Genomic DNA, 24,587 nt, shown 5'->3' with positions numbered 1-24,587 from the left:
ACCTAGGCCCGGCACAGTGGCTCACACTCGTAATCCCAGCACTTTGGGAGGCTGAAGCAGGCAAATTACTAGAGTCCAGGAGTTTGAGACCAGCTTGGTCAACATGGCGAAACATCATCTCTACTAAAATACAAAAAACTTGCCAGGCATGGTGGTGTACGCCTGTAATCTCAGCTATTTAGGAGGTTGTGGCATGAGAATCACTTGAATCCAGGAGGCCGAGGCTGCAGTGAGCCAAGATTGCGCCACTGCACTCCAGCCTGGGCAGCAGAGTGAGACTTTGTCTCAAAAAAAAAAAAAAAAAAAAAAAAAAAAAGGGCTGGGCGCAGTGGCTCACGCCTGTAATCCCAGCACTTTGGGAGGCTGGGGTGGGCGGATCACCTGAGGTCGGGAGTTCGAGACCAACCTGACCAACATGGAGAAACCTCGTCTCTACTAAAAATACAAAAATTAGCTGGGAATGGTGGCACACGCCTGTAATCCCAGCTATTCGGGAGGCTGAGGCAGGAGAATCGCTTGAACCTGGGAGGCGGAGGTTGCCGTGAGCCAAGATTGCGCCATTGCACTCCAGCCTAGGCAACAAGAACGAAACTCCATCTCAAAGAAACAAAAACAAATACAAATTAAACCTAGCCATATTGTTGCTAATAATTTTATGACCTTAATAAAATCTTCCCTTCTTTTGTATTTAAAAATAATTTAACTGTTAAGCAAATGTGGGATTTATTTTGGGGTGAAATATGTATACAAGTTAAATTATTTGCTGCTGGCCAGATGTGGTGGTTCATGCCTGTAATCTCAGGGCTTTGGGAGGCTGACGCGGGTAGATCACTTGAGGTCAGGAGTTTGAGACTAGCCTGAACAACACATGGTGAAACCCTGTCTCTACTAAAAATACAAAAATTACCCGAGCGTGGTGGCGCATGCCTGTAATCCCAACTACTTGGGAGGCTGAGGCAGGAGAATCACTTGAACCCAGGAGACAGAAGTTCCAGTGACCCGAGATTGAGCCATTTTACCCCAGCCTGGGCAATGAGAGCAAAATTCCATCTCAAAAAAAAAAAAAAATGCTGCAAAGCAGTTGTCTCAATAGCATTTATTTAAGTGGGGGTGGGGGGGCGAGGTTCTTTCTTCCTTAGATAAGTTATTGGTTCCTAATTTATCAAGTTAGACCTTTTATGAAATTCCCTCCATGACCTTTGACCTTCTGGTTTTAACTTGGTACCAAACAGCTTTTATCATTGTCTCGTGGTTTTATGTTTTGAAGTCCAATAGGGTGAGTGGTCTATCATTACTCCCTTCTTTTCTCAAAAACATTCTTTGGAGTTCTTACCTACTGATTTTTTTTTCCAGATGAATTTTGCTGTCACTTCAAAAAGTTTGACAAAATGTTCCCTTTGAAATTTCAATTTTTTGAAATGAAGTATGAGATCCAAAAAAAGAAAGAAACCTGTGTATTGGCTCAGCACTACCCTTATTCCTCTCAGCCAAGCGCAAGGGATCACTTATTCAAATCTTTATTCATCCCACTAGAGTTTAATAACTTCCTTGAATGGCTGTTCAGTGGTTCAGTGACAGGTCTGGCTTTTGTTGTGAGGCAATCTATGGAGTCTCTGGGACCCTTCCAGTCCCTGGAATCAGTTTGGTCTGAGAGGTTAGGCCTTGGAAACATACTGGAGGCAGGGCAAGGGCACCCTGCTCTTGTTTTGGCATCTACCTCTTTTCCGCTGGTCCTTCTCATCCATCCAACTGGTCCTTTTCCCTGAGCCGGGTCCATACTTTCCCACCCCAAACCCTTCCTCTTGTCTCTTTTCTCTCTGTTCCTGGCTACATTCATTTCCTACACTGCTGTATCAGAAGTACCACAATTGCGCCTCGTTCCCACAATGCAGTGCGACTGAGCGCCTCAGAGCCCGCGGGGACGCTGCCGGGGGCGGGGGCGGGTCGTGCTGAGGCAGCGGCCCGCGGGCCCGTGGCGTCGAGCGGTGCGGATGTTGGGCTGGGCGGATGAGCGAGAATGAGTGAGGGTGACGGATGCATCTACGTGGTGGGCCTTCCGACCGACGTGTGCGAGAAGGACCTGGAAGACTTTTTCTACAAGTACGACCGCATCCACGAAATCGAGCTCAAGAACTGGCACGGCCTTGTGCCCTTTGCCTTCGTGCACTTTGAGGACCCCCGAGATGCAGAGGATGCTATTTATGGAAGAAATGGTTATGATTATGGCCAGTGTTGGCTTCGTGTGGAGTTCCCCAGGACTTATGGAGGTCGGGGTGGGTGGCCCCATGGTGGGGGGAATTGACCTTCTACAAGAAGATCTGATTTCCGAGTTCTTGTTTCAGCACTTCCTCCATCAGGCAGCTGGCAGGACCTGAAGGATCACATGCGAGCAGTTTGGGATGTCTGTTATGCCCACGTGCAGAAGGATGGTGTGGGGATGGTTGAGTATCTCAGAAAAGCAGACATGGAATATGCCCTGCGTAAACTGGATGACATCAAATTCTGCTCTCATGATAGTAAAACTTCCTACATCCGAGTTTATCCTGAGAGAAGGACCAGCTATGGCTACTCACGGTCTCGGTCTGGGTCAAGGGGCCGTGACTCTCCATACTAAAGCAGGGGTTTCCCCACACCACTTCTCTCCTTTCAGGCCCTACTGAGACAGGTGATGGGAATTTTTTCTTTATTTTTTAGGGTAACTGAGCTGCTGTGTGCTCAGAATCTACATTCCAGATTGAGGATTCAGCGTCTTAGGAAATTGTTTTAATTTTTTTTTTAAATAAGAAAAAAAACTACATAATTTCTACCAGGGCCATATTAGCAGTGAAACATTTTAAACTGCAGAAATTGTGGTTTTGGTTCAGAAACAAGTTGTATATTTTTCACTCCTGATTATGGGAAAAAAATCAGTTCTGTCTTCGTGGGTTGCTCTGCTATAGAGATCAACAGTTACTGTGACTGAGTTGGCCCATTCTGTTTAGAAATGTATTTTAAATGTTTAGAAAAATGCTCATCATCACTGGCCATCAGAGAAATGCAAATCAAAACCACAATGAGATACTATCTCACACCAGTTTGAAGGGTGATCATTAAAAAGTCAGGAAACAACTGGTGCTGGAGAGGATGTGGAAAAATAGGAACACTTTTATACTGTTGGTGGGAGTGTAAACTAGTTAAAACCATTGTGGAAGACAGTGTGGCGATTCCTCAAGGATCTAGAACTAGAAATACCATTTGACCCAATGATCCCATTACTGGGTATATACCCAAAGGATTATAAATCATGCTACTATAAAGACACATGCACACGTATGTTTATTGCGGCACTATTCACAATAGGAAAGACTTGGAACAAACCCAGATGTCCATCAGTGATAGACTGGATTAAGAAAATGTGGCATGGCCGGGTGCGGTGGCTCATGCCTATAATCCCAGCACTTTGGGAGGCTGAGGCAGGTGGATCACGAGGTCAGGAGATCGAGACCATCTGGGCTAACACGGTGAAACCCTGTCTCTACTAAAAATACAAAAAATTAGCCAGGTGTGTTGGTGGCGGACTGTAGTCCCAGCTACTTGGGAGGCAGGCAGGAGAATGGCGTGAACCCGGGAGGTGGAGCTTGCAGTGGGCCAAGATCGTGCCACTGCGCTCCAGCCTGGGCGACAGAGTGAGACTCCATCTCACCAAAAAAAAAAAAAAAAAAAGAAAATGTGGCACATATACATCATGGAATACTATGCAGCCATAAAAAAGGATAAGTTCATGTCCTTTGTAGGGACATGTATGAAGCTGGAAACCATCATTCTGAGCAAACTACTGCAAGGACAGAAAACCAAACACCACATGTTCTCACTCATAGGTGAGAATCGAACAATGAGAACACTGGGACACAGGGTGGGGAACATCACACTCTGGGGCCTGTCGTGGGGTGTGGGGAGAAGGGAGGGATAGCATTGGGAGGAATACCTAATGTAAATGACGAGTTAATGGGTGCAGCACACCAACATGGCACATGTATACATATGTAACAAACCTGCACGTTGTGCACATGTACCCTAGAACTTAAAGTATTAAAAAAAAAAAAAAAGTTTAGTAATTGAAAAAAAAAAAAAAAAGGTACCACAATTGGGTTGCTTGGAACAACAGAAACGAATTGTCTCACAGCTCTGGAGGCCAAAAGTCCGAACTCAAGGTGTCAGCAGGACCGTGCTCCCTCTGAAACACATAGGGGAATCCTTCCTTGCCCCTTCTAGCTTCTGGTTGTTTGCTGGCAATCTCTGGCATTCCCTGGCTTGTAGACGCATCTCTCCAATCCTCTGCCTTCACCTGGTAGTCTCCCTGTGTCTGTCTCTTTAAGTGGCTGTCTTTTTTTTTTTTAATTTCAATTTAATCTATTTTTTGTAGACACATTGTTTCACCATGTTGCCAGGCTGGTCTGGAACTCCTGGGCTCAAGTGATTCTCCTGCCTCAGCTTCCCAAAGTGCTGGGATTACAGGCGTGAGCCACTGCGCCCAGCCCACATGGCTGTTTTCTTATAGGAAACCAGACATATGGGATTAGAGACCCACTCTACTAAAGTAGGATTGCATTTAACTAATTACATCTGCAACAACTGTGTTCCCAAATAAGGTTACATTCTGAAGTACTAGGGGTTAAGACATAAACATATCCTTTTTAGGAAGGACACAGTTCTTCCTAAATATTAACTGGCCACATGTTTCCCCTGGCCATGTTTCCCCTGGACCCCTAATATTAACTGGCCACATGTTTCCCCTGATCTGTACTTTACTCGCTCCCCCTGGCTCTGTGGTCCCTCTTCGGGTCAGGTCCTGCCTGAGCCTCCCCTGGCCATGTTCCTTCTTTGTGCCTGGACCCTCCTGATTAATACCCCGTCCCCACCCTTGTGCCCTCAGTTGACCTCTTGTACCTCCTACCAGGCATGATGACCTGAAGGAGATGCTGGACACCAACAAGGATTCTCTAAAGCTGGAGGCCATGAAGAGGATTGTGGCGGTAAGAGGGGAAGGAAGGGGCCTCCCTTGGGGTGGGGCCTGGGTGGCCAAGAGCAGCTCTCTTTAGCTCCTTGTAGACCTTCCCTCTAATTAGTTGCTGTGCCTCCCGATTTGTCCCTTTTCCCCTACCTTGACCCCACCACCCAGATGATTGCCTTCCCTCTAATTAGTTGCTGTGCCTCCCGATTTGTCCCTTTTCCCCTACCTTGACCCCACCACCCAGATGATTGCCCGAGGAAAGAATGCTTCAGACCTGTTTCCAGCGGTGGTGAAGAATGTGGCCTGTAAGAACATAGAGGTGAGCACTACCGGGTGAAGGATCACTTGTTCCCACTTCCCCCAGGAACAAACTCAAGCTTGGGGTGAGGAAGGAAATGATTTAGCCCCTGGAGGCCCAACCTGCTCAGAAATGTCCCTGAGCCAGGAGAAGACACTCTATCCATGTCCTTGAACTGGATGTGGATCAAGGTAAAGGACCTGGATACACTAGGGTGCTCTCCCCAGCTGGAAGAATTTGTCCACATGGACCACAGCTGCCTGGGGAGATGACATCCCAGGGGTAGGGGGGCGGGCACAGGTCCCTGCTGAGAAGCCTTCTGCTGAGAAATTTGCTCTCCCCAAGGTGAAGAAGCTTGTCTACGTGTACCTGGTACGCTACGCTGAGGAGCAGCAAGACCTGGCCCTGCTATCCATCTCCACCTTCCAACGTGGCCTAAAGGTCAGGGGTCTCAGTTTTCCTCCCAGGGCCTGGGTCTCGTTGGCGCTATCAGAGGAACAGGCCCAGAGAGAGGCCATGAGCATGGGAGCGGGCCCTTTCTACCTGCCTAAAGTTGGGAGGGTCACAGTCAGGAAAGGCCAGCCAGACCCTCAGAGAGTGGAAGCCAGGTTCAGAAGGGCATAAGAGATGAAGTGGGTACCTAGGGCCCCTGTCTGTCTTCCCAGGAGCCTGTGGTAATGGCTGCTTCTAGTATGAACCACTTGAGCCCCTGGAGAGTGGAGAGTTTCTGGCAATGGAGAACCCCTCAACCCTCTTTGTGTAAAGGTGTGAATTGTGGTCCACAGCCAGGTAGAATTCAACCTTTAGCAGTGGTCTGAATCCCCCACACCATTCTCACTGTTTGTTTCGTTTTGCCCAAGGCTTCTAGTTGGATTTACATATGTTAGGTGCATGCATAAGTCTCCCCTGAGGGCTTTTCTGGTTAGTCTAAGATATCTTGAGGGTAAAGACAGCCATTTCAAAGCCATTCTTTCTCTCCATATCAGATTTTTCGCTCTGATTACAACCATTAACTCCCCTATTTTTGCATACCTTTATTTATTTATTTGTGAGATAGCTTCTCACTCTGTTGCCCAGGCTGGAGCGCAATGGTGCAATCATGGCTCACTGGAACCTTGACCTTCCTGAGCTCAGGTGATTCTCCCACCTCTGTCTCCCGAGTAGCGGCGACTACAGGCATGCACCACCATGCCCGCCTAATTTTTTTGTAGTTTTTGTAGAGACAGAGTTTTACCATGTTGCCCAGGCTGGTCTTGAACTCCTGGACTCAAGTGGCCTCAGCTTCCCAAAATGCTGGGATTACAGGCATGAGCCACTACTCCTGGCCTGGATACTTTTAGTTCAAATTTCTGTGAGAGAGATTGTGAGAGGTCCAGCTCATCTTTTCATATCCAGAAGTTCTGTAGGTTACTGGGTAGATAGGATTGACTGCTCAAATTCAGGGCCCACCCCTTGTCCAATCTGCTATGGCCAGCAAGAGGGGTTGACAGTCGGCTTCTTTGGGGTGACGGTAGAAAGCATGGTCACTTGCATATACAGTTCATTCATTTAGCAAATACTTGGGTGTCTCTATGCCACACATTGTGCTAGGGTTCTTTTTATAAGTCAAAACCATGGAATCCATCTTAGATTGGCAAGTAATCTTTCGGTTTGAGTTAAGGGTTAAGTATAAAAACGAATCTGAAATCGTTGCACAGATTTTCACCTATAGTCTCTACCAACTGCCCCTTTCCCCCTTTTAGAAAATCAGAGCTCATTTAGTCCAACTGAATGTGATAATTTCTTTCTGCAAAGTGCCAAATAGTATTTTAGGTTTTGTAGGCCATATAGTCTCAACTATGCAACTACTCAATTTTGCCCTTATGGTGCAAATGCAGCCATTAACAAGTGGGTGTGGCCATGTTCCAATAAATCTATGTAAAAACAGGCAATAGACAGATTTTATCCAAGGGCTGTAGCATGCCAACCTTTGCTCTAGAACATCTCTAACAGGTATCTTTTCTGATAGGGACCTCACTCCTTCATAGGGCAACTTGCTCCATCTCAAGACAACTACTACTATTTGGGGTGTTTTTTAAACCATTATATTTTGTTGAAACCTCCACAACTATAATTTTAAAAAATTGATTTCAGGCCGGGCGCGGTGGCTCATGCCTGTAATTCCAGCACTTTGGGAGGCCAAGGTGGGCGAATCATGAGGTCAGGAGTTTGAGACCAGCCTGGCCAACATGGTGAAACCCCATCTCTACTAAAAATACAAAAAATTAGCTGGGCATGGTGGCGGGTGCCCATAATCCTAGCTACTCAGGAGGCTGAGGCAGGAGAATTGCTTGAACCTGGGAGGCAGAGGTTGCAGTGAGCTGAGATCGTGCCACTACCATCCAGCCCAGGTGACAGTATGAGACTCCATCTCAAAAAAAAAAAGAAAAAAAAATTGATGTTAGGCTGTACTGCATTATGACTGCGCCTGTGAATAGTCACTGTACTCCAGCCTGGGCAACACAGGGAGACCCTGTATCTAAAAAATAAAATAAAATTTACTACAGGTTCACAAAAGGCATAAATAATAATATAATGAATATCCATATATCCAGCATAAGAAATGACACATTTCTCAAACAAAGCCTCCTATGTATCTTCTCTTGTTTATCATTCATACATATGTATTTATTCCTGAGCTAGTAATTTGCATATTGTTAAGCAATATAAAATGTTTTATAAATGGTGTCATCATACTATATATGTATTCCTTTAAAACTTGTTTTTTTGTTGTTGTTGTCACTGGCTTTTGGTCTCTCCTGCATGTTGGAACCAATCATTTTAATCCAGCCTTCTCCCTTCTTTTTATCTGCCCAGGCTAGGGCTGTGTTCACTGTCTTAGGAGATCCCTCATGGAATCAAAGCTCTGACTGGCAAGCAGATAATCTAGGTCTCCCTACATCCTGTCTTTGTGCAGTTGGTCCCTTGAACCCCCTGTGAAACCCTACTCTATTTCATTTTATCGATTTAGCACAGGGTCCAAGCCAGGGTAATTCTGAATCTTAATTATGTTCCTCCTGATTTTGTGTCTTCTTTCAAGATACTGATAAGCTATTTGGACCAGGGCAAAAGACTGAGGCATAGCATGTTTCCAGGTTGACATTGATCTGTTAATAAACCTTCTCCAAGTACATTTCACCAAGTTGTAGACCCACCTGACTGTACAGACAGCTGGCATTTTTCTATCTTGTTAGGAAGGATCTTATTCAATAGCAATAAATAAATAAATAAATAAATAAATAACACCTTTCATGTGCAAAGGGTTGTGGGTGACACAGAAATAAAACAGATGTGGGCCGGGCGCGGTGGCTCAAGCCTGTAATCCCAGCACTTTGGGAGGCCGAGACGGGCGGATCACGAGGTCAGGAGATCGAGACCATCCTGGCTAACACAATGAAACCCCGTCTCCACTAAAAATACAAAAAAATTAGCCGGGCGTGGTGGCGGCGCCTGTAGTCCCAGCTACTCGGGAGGCTGAGGCAGGAGAATGGCGGGAACCCGGGAGGCGGAGCTTGCAGTGAGCCGAGATCGCGCCACTGCGCTCCAGCCTGGGCGACACAGCGAGACTCCGCCTCAAAAAAAAAAAAAAAAAAAACCAAAAAAAAAAACAGATGTGAATTCTGCTCTTAAAAATGCTTGACTATTAGGTGAAACAAAAGGCCTACCTAAAAAATGGCAATGCAGGAAATGCTATGAGACTTCCACAAACATATCACTGAAATCAAGATACAAAGTACTAATATCCACTGTCCTAGTTACCCCATCAAAAGGAAAACAGATTTTTTTTGATAACTTTCTGTGAATCTGTAATCATTTCCCAAATAAAATGTTCACACACAAAAAAGGAAAATGGGTTTTAGCAGTTGATGTGACTATTTGTCTCTAAGAAAACAGAGACTCCTTCCTTTTTAATAAATGCTTCTAACCCATCTGTTTAAAAGTCAATTCCAGAATTTTGTCAGGAATTAGCATCAATTTTGCCCGCAATTGTGAGGATCTTTTCTTTCTCCATTTCAGAAAGTCACGGTAACAGCTACCCTTCTTTAGTGTTCCTATTCCCATCATTCTCTAAGATTAATAGTACAGGCACATCTCATTTTATTGCACTTTGCAGATATTGCACTTTGCAGATATTGCACGTTTTACAAATTGAAGGTTTCTGGCAACCCTACATCAATCAAGTCTATTAGTGCCATTTTTCCAACAGTATGTCCTCACATTGTGCCTCTGTCACATTCTGGTAATTCTCACAATATTCCAGACTTTTAAATGATTATTATATGTTATGGTGATCAGTGATCTTTGATGTTACTATTGTAATTGTTTTGGGGTGCCACAAACCATGCCCAGAGATGAAAGTGAAATTAATCAATAAATGTTGTGTGTGTTCTGACTGTTCCCCCATCTCCTTCACCGTGGGCCTCTTTATTCCCTGAGACACAACAATATTGAAATTAGACCAATTAATAACCCTACAATGGCCTCTAAGTGTTCAAGTGAAAGGAAGAACCACACATCTCTCACTTTAAATCAAAAGCTAGAAATGGTTAGGCTTACTGAGGAAGGCATGTTGAAAGCCGTGATAGGCTGAAAGCTATGCCTCTTGCTCCAAACATTTAGCAAGTTGTGAATGCGAAGTAAAAGTTCTTGAAGGACATTAAAATTGCTACTCCAGGCTGGGTGTGGTGGCTCACACCTGTAATCCCAGCACTTTGGAAGGCCGAGGCAGGAGGATCACTTGAGACCAGGGGTTCAAGACTATCCTGGGCAACAGAGCAAGAACATTTCTACAAAAATTTGTTAAAAATTAGCCTGGTGTGGTGGTATGCACCTGTAGTCTTAGCTACTTGGAAGGCTGAGGTGGGAGGATCACTTGAACCCAGAAGTTTGAGGTGCTACTCCAGAAAACACATGAATGATAAAGAAAGCAAGACAGGCTTATTGCTGATATAGGAAAATTTAAGTGGCCTGGATAGAAGATCAAACCAGCTACCACATTCCCTTAAGCCAAAGCCTAATTTATATGCAGGTCTTAAATCTCTCCAATTCTATGATGGCTAAGAGAGATGAGGAAGCTACAGATGAAAAGACGGAAGCTAGTGGAGGTTGGTTCATGAAGTTTAAGTACAGAAGCCATCTCCATAACAAAAAAATGCAAGGTGAAGCAAAAGTGCTGATGGAGAAGCTGCAGCAAGTTGTCCAGAAGGTCTAGCTAAGATCACTGATGAAAGTGACTGTGTTCAACAAGAGATGCTCAGTGTAAATGAAATAGCCTCTTACTGGAAGAAGACACCATCTAGCACTTTCCTACGTAGAGAGGAGAAGTCAATGCCTGGCTTTAAAAAACAGGCTGACTCTTGTTAGGGACTAATGCAGCTAGTGACTTTAAGTTAAGGCCAGTGCTCACTGACCATTCTGAATATCCTGGAGTCCTTAAGAATTGTGGCAGATCTCCTCTGCCTGTGCTCCATAAATGGAACAACAATGCCATGACAACATATCTGTTTGCAGTTACGGTTTACTGAATTTTTTAAGCCCATTGTTGATACCTACCGCTTAAATATTCCTTTCATAGTATTACTGCTCTATGACAATGCATTTGTTCACTCAAGAGCTCTGATGGAGAGGTACAAGGAGATTAATGATTTCATGCCTGCTAACACAAGATCAGTTCTGCAGCCTATGGATCAATGAGTAATTTTGACTTTCAAGTCTTACTATTTAAGAAATACATCTCATAAAGCTAGAGCTGCCGTAGATAGTGATTCCTCTCATGGATCTGGACAAAGTAAATTGAAAACCTCCTGGAAAGGATTCACCATTCTAGGTGCCATTAGGAACATTCATGATTCATGGGAGGAGGTCAAAATATTAACATGAACAGGAGTTGGGAAGAAGTTGATTCTAAACTCCATGGATGACTTTGAGGGGTTCACTACTTCAGTGGAGGAAGTAACTACATATGTGATGGAAATAACAAGAGAAGTAGAATTAAAAGTGGAGCCTGAAGATGTGACTGAATTGCTGCAATCTCATGATAAAACTTGAATGGATGAGGACTTGCTTCTTATGAACACAGAAAGTCCTTTCTTTTTTTTTTTTTTTTTTTTTTTTTTTTTGAGACGGAGTCTCGCTCTGTAGCCCAGGCGGGAGTGCAGTGGCCGGATCTCAGCTCACTGCAAGCTCCGCCTCCCGGGTTTACTCCATTCTCCTGCCTCAGCCTCCCAAGTAGCTGGGACTACAGGCGCCCGCCACCTCGCCCGGCTAGTTTTTTATGTATTTTTAGTAGAGACGGGGTTTCACCGTGTTCGCCAGGATGGTCTCGATCTCCTGACCTTGTGATCCGCCTGTCTCGGCCTCCCAAAGTGCTGGGATTACAGGCTTGAGCCACCGCGCCCGGCCAGAAAGTCCTTTCTTAAAATGGAATCTACTCCTGGTGCAGATGCTGTGAACATTGTTGAAATGACAACAAAGGATTTAGAATATTACATAAACCTAGTTGATAAAGCAGAGGCGGAGTTTAAGAGGATTGACTTCAATTTTTTTTTTTTTTTGTAGAGACTGGGGTCTCCCTATGTTGCCCGGGCTGGTCTTGAACTCCTAGGCTTAAGCAATCCTCCTACCTCAGCCTCCCAAAGTGTTGGGATTACAGGCACAAGCCATCACACGCAGCCTACATTGGTTTTTAAGACATAATGCTATTGCGTGCTTAGTAGACTACAGTATATTGTAAATGTAACTTTTTCTTTCTTTCTTTTTTTTTTTTGGAGATACGATCTCACTCTGTTGCTCAGTCTGGAGTGCAGTGGCGTGAACATATATAGCTCACTTCAGCTTCCAACTTCCTGGGCTCAAGTGATTCTCCCACCTCAGCTTCCCAAGCAGCTGTAACTATAAGCATAACTTGTATGTACCAGGAAACAAAAAATTTATGTAACTCATTTTAGTGTGATATTTGCTTTATTGTTGAGGTCTAGAATCAAACCCACAATATCTCCGAGGTATGCCTGTAATATATAGCTGCTGCTGCTGATAGTGGGAAGAAGTCCTAAGCCCCATGATCACAATACAGTGTAACTAACGCTTTTATACATTCTGTATAGGGTGCAATAGGAATAAAGAGGAAGGGCTTGGGGCCAGGCGTGGTGGCTCACGTCTGTAATCCCAGTATTTTGGGAGGCCGAGGTGGGCGGATCACTTGTGGCCAGGCGTTCGAGACCAGCCTGGCCAACATGGCAAAACCCCATCTCTACTAAAAATACAAAAAATTAGCTGGGTGTGGTGGTGCATGCCTGTAGTCCCAGCTACTCGGGAGGCTGAGGCAGGAGAATCGCTTGAAACCAGGAGGCGGAGGTTGCAGTGAGCCGAGATTGTGCCACTGCACTCCAGCCTGGCCACAGAGTGAGACTCCATCTCAAAAAAAAAAAAAAAAAAAAAAAAAAAAGGAAGGGTGTAGGCCTGTTTTAAACACTGTGGAAGAACAGCAGCTTTTGCAATGATTTCTGGGAGAAAGGAGTGTAAGGTTGAACTCCGGAAGGGATACCAGCCTGCGTGTGCTGGGCAGTCACCTCAGGCATTAAAACAGATACCCCCAAAAAAACCCTTACAAGGAACAGAAAATGTTTAAGGTGTTTCAGCAACTTTAGGCGTTCTGAACGCTTTTCAATCTTTCTGGAAGTGAAGCTACCCATTGCAACACCTGTTCAGGTGTCAGATTTCTGCAACCAGAGCCAAAATTAAGTGTCCCCTAGGTATCCAGCACTGGCACACCATTCAGGCTTCAGTCAGGGGGCAGGGAAGCAAGAACTGGTGGTCGCTGGGGACAGTGACTTCCAAAGGTGTGGTCCCCCTCCATCAGGTCACCTCGTGCTCTTTCATAGCTCTGCCTCCACCTCTGCCTTTAGGACCCCAACCAACTGATTCGTGCCAGTGCCCTCCGTGTCCTCTCTAGCATCCGTGTGCCCATCATAGTGCCCATCATGATGCTAGCTATCAAGGAAGCCGCCTCGGACATGTCACCCTATGTGCGGAAAACAGCTGCCCACGCCATCCCTAAACTTTACAGGTATGCCCCAGCCCTGTCCCACGCTCCCCAGGAGGCTGGCTCCTAAGTTCCCAACCGACCCCTGGCCTTTCCTAAGTCTTGCCCGCTGCTTCTCAGAGGGTTTGAGGAGGGCAGTTTGGGGGACTGACAGAGATGGAGGAGAACAATAAGGTTGGGGCGCCTGAGGTGAGCATGGCTTGGACAGATATTGGGAAGGCTGGGGCTGAGTGTGGCAAATTCCCCTACTGATTTCTCCCTCAGTTTGGACTCTGACCAGAAGGATCAGCTGATAGAAGTCATTGAGAAGCTTCTGGCTGACAAGACCACGGTGCGGTATAGGGGCACTCTGGGAGGGGTGGTGACTGACAGCCGGCCTTCCACCCTTCGCGTTCACCCCCTCGCCTTTGTTCTTTCCGCAGCTGGTGGCGGGCAGCGTGGTGATGGCCTTCGAGGAGGTCTGCCCGGAGCGCATCGACCTGATTCACAAAAACTACCGGAAACTCTGTAACCTGCTGATCGACGTGGAGGAGTGGGGCCAGGTGGTCATCATCAGCATGCTCACCCGCTACGCCCGCACGCAGTTCCTGAGCCCCACCCAAAACGTGAGTGGGCCCCGCCCCGGCAGAGCGGACGGAAGGGTGTCCCAGGGAGGCGCCCACAGGCCCGTCGGTCTCCCTGTCCAGGAATCCCTGCTAGAGGAGAACGCGGAGAAAGCCTTCTACGGCTCAGAGGAGGACGAGGCCAAGGGCGCGGGGTCTGAGGAGACGGCCGCCGCGGCGCTCCCCGCTCGAAAGCCCTATATCATGGATCCCGACCACCGGCTGCTGCTGCGCAACACCAAACCCCTGCTGCAGAGCCGCAGCGCCGCGGTGGTCATGGCGGTGGCGCAGCTCTACTTCCACCTGGCGCCCAAGGCGGAAGTGGGCGTCATCGCCAAGGCGCTAGTGCGCCTGCTGCGCAGCCACAGGTGCGCTGCGGCCCCGGCCCCGGCCCCGGCCCCGGCCCCGCCCCCGGCCCGTCTTCGTCTTAAGCCCTGTCCCACGCCCCGCCACACGGGCTGCCCGGCTCCGCCCCCTCATGCCCACCAACCGCTTCCCCCTCTGCCCAGCCGCTCCACACTGACCGCAGGCTTGCCCTTCGCACTGGTCCTCTCCCCGCAACGACTTGCCCCACCTTTTCCCCTCATCCGCTGCCCCTTGCCCCAGCCGAGGGGCCCGGGGTGCTCTGACCCATCCTCTCCGCAGTGAGGTGCAGTACGTTGTGCTCCAGAACGTGGCCACCATGTCCATCAAGCGCCGGGTGAGCCTGCTACCGCAGCTTGTCCTCGCTGTCCGAGGGCCGCTTCTGCGGGCACGGAGGCGCTGTTGGGGCTGGGACTGGGACCTGGGCTGGGGAAAGGGAAGATGGAGGAATACCCTGGCTGTGCAGAGGATGGGGCAGGGGAGGCTCCAAACACAGATGGGGAACAGGGCCTGAATCCTGAGGGGCCGCTGAGAGGGGATGCGCCGTGGAGAAAGAGCTGGTCAAATCTGAGATGGACGAGGGAAGACTTGAGAAGTGGAGGGCAGTGGTGAGGAGGGAAGGATCCTGGGCACTGGGTCAGGATAGGAGGGGTGCCTCTGGGCAGCGAGGCAGGCCTGGGGCTTTGGTGGAGCTCCCTGGCTGCCTCTCTTGTGCCAGGGTATGTTTGAGCCCTACCTGAAGAGCTTCTACATCAGGTCCACCGACCCCACCCAGATCAAGATCCTGAAGGTGAGTGAGGAACAGAAGTGCATGTGGCTCCCAGCCCTCCCCACCCCATGTACCCACTCAAATAACTCACAGTGGCCCCCCTGGTGCCTGCCTATTTCTAAGGCTGAGCCCAGGAGCCCATGACTGCCCCAGCGAGAGCTGTTTGTTCAGGGAGCTGGGCTAAGGAGGGTCAGGGGAGAAGGGAACTAACTGCTTTTTGCCTAGTACCTGGTACACACCTGCTACTCTTCATGAATGAAGTAACCTGATACCACCTCTTAATAATCCCAGGATGTGTACATTATATTCCTTTTTTAAAAATATAGACTCTGGCCGGGCACAGTGGCTCACGCCTAATCCCTGCACTTTGGGAGGCTGAGGCAGGCAGATTGCCTGAGGTCGGGAGTTCAAGACCAGCCTGGCCAACATGGCAAAACCTCGTCTCTACTAAAAATACAAAAATTAGCCAGGCGTGGTGGCAGACGCCTGTAATCCCAGCTACTCGGGAGGCTGAGGTTGGAGAATTGCTTGACCTTGGAAGGCAGAGGTTGCAGTGAGCTGAGATCGCGCCATTGCAGTCCAACCTGGGTGATGAGAGAAACTCCATCTCAAAAGAAAAAAAATAGACTCTGGGAGGTAACTGCCCCAGGTCACACAATTCTGCTGACTCCAAGGTTCATGCTTTTCTCTCCACCCACAGTGTTATGGCCCCCACACACCTGCCCCCTCACGCTTTCCTGCAAACGTTCATAGACGAAGAAAGTGGCAGGAGCCCATACCTCCATTTGATTCCTGCTCTGCTGCTTCATTATTGAGTGATTTCCTTCAGCAACAGTTAATCCTTCTAACCCTTGTGAACATCCACTATGTTCTAGGGGTACATGATGGAGCAAACTAATCAGGGACCTTGCCTTCGTGGAGCTTACAGATGCAGGGAGGAGGATACATTAAGCAGCTAATCACAAGGCAAATGTAAAAGTCCATTTACAAAATATGGAAGAAAGTGTGGAGAGCTATAAGGGCATAAAATAGGGAGAACTAATCTAGTCTGGTGCCAGGGAAGGTTTTCTGGAGGATATGAGACTTGAGCTGAAGCCAGAGAGATGAACATGAATTATATGAGGACAGAAGTGGGAAGAACTGCTCCACACAGAGGAAACAGCATCTTCAAAGACCCTGGGTTAGGAAATGGAGTGGGATTGGGGCCTGGAAGACAAGGCGGAGAGTGATAGGAGATGGGAGGTAGACAGCAAGCAGATCATTCAGGGACTTACAGACCATGGTGAATACAATGGTCTCCATCCTGAAAGCAATAGGAACCTTTACGTTTTCAATGGAGTAGGGCGGTGACATGGTCATACTGTAAGCATACTCTGTAGGGAATCCATTTAAGAGGCAAACTGGTCCTCTTGATTTTTAGACAAGTTTTGTAACCTGTCAATTCCCTCATCAGTCTGAGGATGATGCCAGTTTGTCATGAGGATTGTTTTCTGGTCTGTGAAGTGTTTTTGGAAGGAAAGTACAGAAAGCCCACTGGCCACCCCTCTCTGTCTCTTCACCCCTCCCTGCAGCTGGAAGTGCTGACCAACCTGGCCAATGAGACCAACATTCCTACTGTCCTACGGGAATTCCAGGTACAGGCCAGCTCCCAGCCAGAAGGGCCCGGGAGAGGTACCCATCAGATCCTTGTGCCCTGGTGGGTCAAACCTCTTATGAGCCCAAAGCTGGAGAAGCTATTATCTTACATTCCCCTTCCAATGCGTTTGGCTAGCTTTGGGCGAAGGAATCACTGGATTGGGGGTGGAGGTGTTGCCCCCTTTCCCAAGTCTTAGTCACTGGCATGATGAGCCATAAAATGAAGGGCCACAGCCTTCTTGAAGGTCACCCTCCAGCCTGCAGAGTCACTGAGGGATTTTTTTGTCATATCTCACAGACCTATATTCGCAGCATGGACAAGGACTTTGTGGCAGCCACAATCCAGGCCATTGGACGCTGTGCAACTAACATTGGCCGAGTCCGTGACACCTGCCTCAATGGCCTGGTGCAGCTGCTGTCCAACCGTGATGGTCAGTGTTTGCCTGAATGTCTAATCGTGATGATCAGAAGATGCCTGCCTGCAGGTCTGACTCTGCTGGCCAGTGGATATCCACCAGTCTGCCTAGACATGATGTGTGTCCATTGGTCTGTCTGTCTTGATCAGGTCCCAAGTGTTCCTACACCTCTGAGGGCTGCTAGAGAAGTGAAGGGGTTGAAAGAAAGAACCAAGGGCCTGGGGCACTGCAGGTGTGTCTGTCCACCTGAGCATGGCTATCTGACTGTCTTGGGGTCCATACACTTATTTTTCTTCCGTAGAGCTTGTGGTTGCAGAGTCAGTGGTCGTCATTAAGAAATTGCTACAGATGCAGCCAGCACAACATGGAGAGATCATCAAACACTTGGCAAAGCTTACAGACAACATCCAGGTGAGGGAGTAGCCACATTTTCACTCCCCACTTCAAGGTCTTCCCCGTGATTTCAACACTGTATAATTAAACATGCTAGCCTTATCAAAAGTAACTTCCAAACCTTAGGTCTTCAGGTGGGAGGAGGAGAGACACTGGACCATGTGACCCTGACCTTGTTACCCAAGATTTGCCTTCCCTTTGGAGACCTTCACCGAGCGCCATGGACTTTACTGCTACTCTTGCTTTCTCTCTAAAGCTCTAGCCAACCATGGTTAAGTGACAAATCTTGTATTTTTCTGTTGCACTGCTAAGCTGAAACATCTAAACAAGGCATTCCCAAAGATTCAGAAGAGTAACATGGAAATAAAGCACTGAGGGTACAATGAATCCAGAAAGTCAGTCTTTTGTATCATGATTGACTTAGGGTCTTGAAAGCTCTGTGCTAATGAAGCCCTAGGGAAGAGAGGAAATGCTGTCCAGGAAATGTCTACCTTTTAACCTCTCTGTCTCTCTCCCACCACCCCCAACTCCCATTTCCAGAGAACCCATAATACAATAGGCCAGCACAGATGAGGAGTGCTGTTTCCCTGGAAGTCCACATTCCTACCCACCCACTTTCCCACATTTACCCACTCCTCTCCCACAACCACAGGTGCCCATGGCCAGAGCCAGCATCCTGTGGCTCATCGGAGAGTACTGTGAGCACGTCCCCAGGATTGCACCTGATGTCTTAAGAAAAATGGCCAAGTCATTCACAGCAGAGGAGGATATTGTCAAGCTGCAGGTCATCAACTTAGCAGCCAAGCTCTACCTGACCAACTCTAAACAGGTAAAGATTGAGAGATGACCCCCCAAATACTCTGGTTCCCAGAAACTCCCTAGACAGTATTCTTTTGGCCCTCCCTAGGCAGGGCTGAACTCTAGCTCCTATTTTGGAAAAGAAGAATCAGGGAAGGTGGCTGGTCTGCCCACGTAACCAATGCTACTCCAGTGCCCACAGCTATTCTGGGGACTCAAAGACCTTGTAGTGCTGGTAGTCACTGTTGAAGAGACTCTCCTATGAAGCTGTGACCTCCAGTTGGCTAGTAAAACTAGCCAACTAGTTTTGGCTGTGACCTCCAGTTGCCACCTTGGAACTGGGGCTGCGAAGAACCACAGTTGATTGAAATAAGGGAAGGGCCCAACAGTGGCAGGTACTGATGGGAGAACATGCATCCCAGATGTGGTCTGTGCTTCATCCCAAAGCCTGACAATGCTTGGCCAGTCTGTGCCAAAGATAAGGGAGTGAGTCTCTGCTTGGACTTGTGGTACTGGTGGCCACTGTCATTCCCAAGGTGAAAGGTTATAAGAGATACATAGCCAAGGATGAGGCTCAACTAAGTTGTAGTATCAGGGCATTCAGAGCCTTCTAGCTGTCTGGCATCTCCTGAGATGGTTCCAGGAGATTCTTCTAAAATAAAGCATAATGTGCTGAGCTTTTCAAGGTGTCAGGGACATCAAACACTATGACAATTTCCACACGCCCCTACTCAGTTAAGCAGGACAGGGATTGGCAAACTACTGCCCATAGGCTGAATCTGGCCTATGCCTGTTTTTTTAAATAAAGTTTTGTTGGAACACAGCCCTGCTCGTTCATTTATGAATTACCTGTGGCTGCTTTTGTGCTACAACAGCAGGGTTGACTAGTTGCAACAGACTGTATTGCCCACAAAGCCTAGAATAGTTATTCTCTGGCCCTTTTATAGAAAGACTCTGCCAATCCTTGAAGCAAAACATCTGGGTAGGTGGCTGGGGTCTACAGATTTATAGCAGGGATATCCCCTGGAGACTGTAGCCTCCCTGCCATGCCCACTCTGCATGGGAGTCTTTGGATGGTGGCACTTGTCTTTTTCAGTGGCTTCTTTGATCCATGGTGGCCAGAGTGAGCCCCAGAGGCTCAAGCTGAGGTAGGTAGGGCCACCAAGTGCTGGGACTCTAATCAGGAGTCAGAAAGGACAGCAGCTACATGTGGAGGCAACTGAGTCTGTGGGTATCAGTGTTGTGGGCACAGCAGATTGGAGAGAGAGAAGTTAGAGGGAGAGGGAGTACCATGGAGAAGCGTTCAATCATTGAATGAATATTTGTGTACTTTCTTTGTTCAGGCGGGAGGAAGGAGCAAGTGGGAGGAATGTTTGAAAAGATGAAGCAGCCTGGGTGGGGAGCCACCCAGGTAGGTCGGAGTCTGACATGCTCAGCACTGAGCCAGGGTCCTGAACCCTAGGATGGTGAGGTTGGCATGTTTTCATAAGCTTGGGCCTGTCCACGTGGCATTTCTCCAAGTTGTCACTGTGAGCTACATGTGCATTTGTTCATTTATTTAACATATAGGCCTACTATTTGCCTGGTAATGTGCTACGTCTTGGGGATATGACAATGAGTGAGACACATTTACAGGTCTCTAGATACTCACAGCCAAGTAGGAGAAACAGGAGAAAAATAAACATTTTAAACACAGTAGGAAGAGCTGTCATCAGGGTTGGCACAGAGAGCTGTGGGTATATACAGCTTAACCCTCCCCCAGGAAGGACCCCTGTCAGGGCACCCAGAGTAGGCTGTTGAGGCAAATGGACACTCACCTCCAGGGTGCCCTTCACCTGAAAGTGAGTTTTTGCAAACCCCTTAGAATGGTTATTTGATTCAATAAAGATTTTTGTCCTTTCTTTCTCCTTTCTTCCCAGCCTCTTTTGGGAGTGGTAAAGAAGGGGGAGTCCTTGGTGTACTAGGAGGGAGGTGGTTTGGATGCGCACATGGCCATGATTGCAAAACGTAGTGATGCTTCCCATCCTGGGACCATGGGTGGCAATCTGCCCAGCTAAAAGGTCACAGTAATCTCAGTCATTCTCTTCAATTTGGACATGGCCCCACTGCATGCCAGATCCTGGCGCAGGCTGAGGCCAAGGAAATGACCAAGATGAGGCCTCTGCCCTGCTATTGATCATCAGATAATCAGATTCTAGACCAGAGACCACAAAGGCATAATATGCAGGCTTAAGCAGGCAGCGGGGGAGGGGAGGTTGGTAGTGAAAGTGGTTATTACATCCACATGGATATAGAACCTGGGGAAACTGCCTAGCAGGTGAGTTTGCTTTTATATGTCAGGTAAGATGTGTGGCAGGAGGGTCTGCCAGGGGCACAGTGGGATCTGCAACCCTCCCATGTGACCGTCTTTACAGTGAATGGAAAATTGTGACAAATTTTGCAGAATTGCTGTTAAAAACTTAAACTTTTTAAATATTCTAAAGGTAATACATGCTCGTCGTAGAACATCTGGAAAACTCAGAAAGTTAATAGTTTATTAATAAGTCCACCACTTAGAAGACCACCATTAATTTTATATTTCCTTATTTTTTATTCCTATATATAGTCATTCAGAAGTTGTACATTTGTCTATTGTCCAATATTTTAAACTTTTTTGCTTCTTTTCAATGCTTTCATATTTAATACTTTTTTTCCCAGTCACATTTCAATTAAAATTTTCACTTAGAATTTTCGCCAGACTGGGTTCAGTGGCTCACACCTGCAATCCCACTTTGGGAGCCCAAGGTGGGTGGACCATTTGAGGTCATGAATTCAAGACCAGCCTGACCAACATGGTGAAACCCTGTCCCTACTAAAAGTACAAAAAAATTAGCTGGGTGTGGTGGTGCACTGAAATCTCAGCTACTTGGGAGGCTAAGGCAGGAGAATTGCTTGAACCTGGGAGCTGGAGGTTGCAGTGAGCTGAGATGGCACCACTGCACTTCAGCCTGGGCCACAGAGCAAGATCCATCTCAAAAATAAACAAAAATAAAAAATAATTTTCTCCAGAATTTTTTCTACGTTCACATTTTTAAATCAATTGTATTAGTTTTCTGCTACATAATAAATTACTGTAAATTTAGGGGCTTCAAACAACATACATTTATTTTTTCAATGTCTATGGGTCGAGAATTCAGGTATGGCTTAGTTGGATCTTATGCAAGGCTACAATTGAGGTGTCAGCCAAGGCTGAGTTTTTATCTGGAGGCTGTACTGGGGAAAGGTCCACTTCCAAGTCACATGGTGCCAGGATCCACTTCCTTGCAGTTGTAGGATTGTGGCCCTGGCATCTTGCTGGCTGTCAGCTGGGGACTGCCTTTGCCTTCTAGAGGCCGTCCTTAGCTCATTGCCATATGGGCCTCCCAACACGGACGCTTATTTCTCCAAAGCCACAAGGGAGAAAGTCTCTAGAGTCAGTCTGCTAGCAAGACAGTCTTCTTTTTATTTTTTAATTTTTATGGGTACATAGTAGGTGTATACATTTATGGTATATGTGATATATTTTGATACAGGCATACAATGCATAACAGTCACATCAGGGAATGGGGTATCCATCCTCTCAAGCATTTATCTTTTGTGTTATAAACAATCAAATTACACTCTTTTAGTTCTTTTTAAATGTATAATAAATTATTGTTGACTGTAGTCACCCTGTTGTGCTATCAAATACTAGATCTTAGCATTCTATATAACTACAATTTTGTACCCATTAACCATCCCTACTTCTCCCCACCCACTACCCTTCTCAGCCTCTGGTAACCATTATTCTACTCTCCAACTCCATGAGCTCAGTTCTTTTCATTTTTAGCCCCCATAAATAAGTGAGAATATGTGAAGTTTGTTTTTCTGTGCTTGGCTTATTTCACTTAAAATAATGACCTCTAGTTCTATCCATGTTGTTGCAAATGACAGAATCTCATTCTTTTTTAAAAAAAATTTTTTTTTATAGTCTTGCATTGTGTATATGTACCATATTTTCTTTATCCGTTTGTCTGTTGATGGACACTGAAGTTGCTTTCAAATCTTGGCTATGGTGAACAGTGCTGCAATAAACGTGGGAGTGCAGATATCACTTCAATATGTTGATTTCCTTACTTTTGGGTATATACATAGCGTTGGGATTGCTGGATCATACGGTAGCGATATTTTTAGTTTTTTTTTTTTTTTTTTTTTTTTTTTGAGATGGAGTCTTGCCCTGTTGCCTAGGCTGGAGTGCAATGGCGTGATCTCAACTCACTGCAACCTCCCGGGTTCAAGTGATTCTCCTGCTTCAGCCTCCCAAGTAACTGGGATTACAGGTGCCTGCCACCAATCCCGGCTAATTTTTTGTATTTTTAGTAGAGATGGGGTTTCACCATGTTGGCCAGGATGGTCTCCATCTCTTGACCTCATGATCCGCCGGCCTCCAAAGTGCTGGAATTACAGGTGTGAGCCACCACGCCCAGCCTATTTTTAGTGTTTTAAGGAACCTCCAAACTGTTCTCCATAGACATTCCAACTAACAGTGTACAAGGGTTGCCTTTTCTCCATGTTCTTGTCAGCATTTGTTATTGCCTATCTTTTGGATATAAGCCTACTTGGGGCGAGATGATATATCATTGTTTTTTTGTTTGTTTTGTTTTGTTTTTTGAGACGGAGTCTTGCTCTGTCACCCAGGCTGGAGTGTGCAGTGGTGCGATCTTGGCTCACTGCTCAACAACCTCTGCCTCTGTCGTTCAAGTGATTCTCCTGCCTCAGCCTCATGAGTAGCTGGGACTAGAGGCGTATGCCACCATGCCCAGTTAATTTCTGTACTTTTAGTATAGATGGGGTTTCGCCATGTTGGACAGGCTGGTCTCAACTCCTGACCTCAGGTGATCCGCCTGCCTCAGCCTCCCAAAGTGCTGGGATTACAAGCATGAGCCACCATGCCTGGCCTTTCATTGTAGTTTTGATTTGCATTTCTCTGATGCTCAATGATGTTGATCACCTTTTCATATAGCTGTTTGCTATCTGTATGTCTTCTTTTGAGAAATGTCTATTCAGATCTTTTGCCCATTTTTAAATTGGATTGTTGAATTTTTTTTTCTTATTGAGTTGTTTGATCTCCTTACATATTCTGGTTATTAATCCCTTGTCAGATGGGTAGTTTGCAATATTTTTTCTCCTGTGGCTTGTTTGTTGATTCCTTTAGTTTGCAATTTTTTTTTCTCCTATTCTGTGGCTTGTCTCTTTGTTGATTCCTTTAGTGTGCAGAAACTTTGTAACTTGATGTGATCCCATTTTTCTACTTTTGCTTTGGTTGCCTGTGCATGTGGGGTATTACATAAGAAATCTTTGCCCAGTACAATGTCCTGGAGAATTTCTCTAATGTTTTCTTTTAGTAGTTTCATAGTTTGAAGTGTTAGATTTAAGTTTTTAATACATTATGATTTGATTTTTGCATATGGTGAGAGATAGGAGTCTGGTTTTATTCTTCTGCATATGGATATCCCGTTTTCCCAGCACCGTTTATTGAAGAGACTCTCCTTTCCCTAATGTATGTTCTTGATACCTTTGTCAAAAATGAATTCACGGCCAGGCGTGGTGGCTCACGCTTGTAATCCCAGCACTTTGGGAAGCCAAGGCTGGTGGATCACCTGAGGTCAGGAGTTCAAGACCAGCCTGGCTAACATGGCGAAACCCCGTCTCTACTAAAAACACAAAAATTAGCTGGTTGTGGTGGCGGGTGCCTGTAATCCCAGCTACTCGGGAGGCTGAGGCAGGAGAATTGCTTGAACCCAGGAGGCGGAGGTTGCAGTGAGCCAAGATCGTGTCATTGCACTCCAGCCTGGGGTATTCATTGCAAAAAAAAAAAGTAAATGCTACTGATTTTTTTTTTTTTTTTTTTTTGGAGACAGAGTTTTGCTCTTCTTGCCCAGGCTGGAGGGCAACGGCTAATTTTTTTTTTCCTTTGAGATGGAGTTCTCGCTCCGTTGCCCAGGCTCTGGAGTGCAGTTGTGCAATCTCAGCTCACTGCAACCTCCGTCTCCTGGGTTCAAGCAATTCTCCTGCCTCAGACTCCCAAGTAGCTGGGATTACAGGTATGTGCCACCATGCCCAGCTCATTTTGTATTTTTAGTAGAGAAGGGTTTCTCTATGTTGGTCAGACTGGTCTCGAACTCCTGACCTCAGGTATTCTGCCTGCCTCAGCCTCCCAAAGTGATTACAGGTGTGAGCCACCGT

The 24,587-nt window shown here is 46.7% G+C and overlaps 2 protein-coding genes and 1 pseudogene across 3 annotated transcripts in view; all 3 read left to right on the top strand.

The window, feature by feature from the left end:
- Positions 1-24,587, top strand: part of RPS17 (ribosomal protein S17) — a 157,113-nt gene that overhangs the window by 3,429 nt on the left and 129,097 nt on the right. The window lies entirely within an intron of this gene.
- AP3B2 (adaptor related protein complex 3 subunit beta 2) overlaps positions 1-24,587 on the top strand; it is a 51,133-nt gene that overhangs the window by 15,483 nt on the left and 11,063 nt on the right. The window contains exons 2-14 of the mRNA XM_050796124.1: positions 4,937-5,012; positions 5,235-5,309; positions 5,634-5,729; positions 13,232-13,392; positions 13,633-13,699; positions 13,791-13,973; positions 14,055-14,338; positions 14,616-14,670; positions 15,052-15,123; positions 16,674-16,736; positions 17,036-17,168; positions 17,455-17,564; positions 18,199-18,375. Coding sequence (XP_050652081.1) covers positions 4,937-5,012; positions 5,235-5,309; positions 5,634-5,729; positions 13,232-13,392; positions 13,633-13,699; positions 13,791-13,973; positions 14,055-14,338; positions 14,616-14,670; positions 15,052-15,123; positions 16,674-16,736; positions 17,036-17,168; positions 17,455-17,564; positions 18,199-18,375 — 1,552 coding nt within the window. The remainder of the gene's footprint in view (positions 1-4,936; positions 5,013-5,234; positions 5,310-5,633; positions 5,730-13,231; positions 13,393-13,632; positions 13,700-13,790; positions 13,974-14,054; positions 14,339-14,615; positions 14,671-15,051; positions 15,124-16,673; positions 16,737-17,035; positions 17,169-17,454; positions 17,565-18,198; positions 18,376-24,587) is intronic.
- On the top strand, positions 1,992-4,926 carry LOC126958076 (serine/arginine-rich splicing factor 9-like; annotated as a pseudogene). The gene has a single exon (XR_007727057.1). The product of XR_007727057.1 is annotated as a serine/arginine-rich splicing factor 9-like (transcript).

This window comes from Macaca thibetana, chromosome 7, assembly GCF_024542745.1.
Source record: "Macaca thibetana thibetana isolate TM-01 chromosome 7, ASM2454274v1, whole genome shotgun sequence".
NCBI lineage: Eukaryota > Metazoa > Chordata > Mammalia > Primates > Cercopithecidae > Macaca > Macaca thibetana.
The sequence above is the reverse complement of the archived record's forward strand: the minus strand, read 5'-3'. Positions and strand labels throughout refer to the sequence as shown.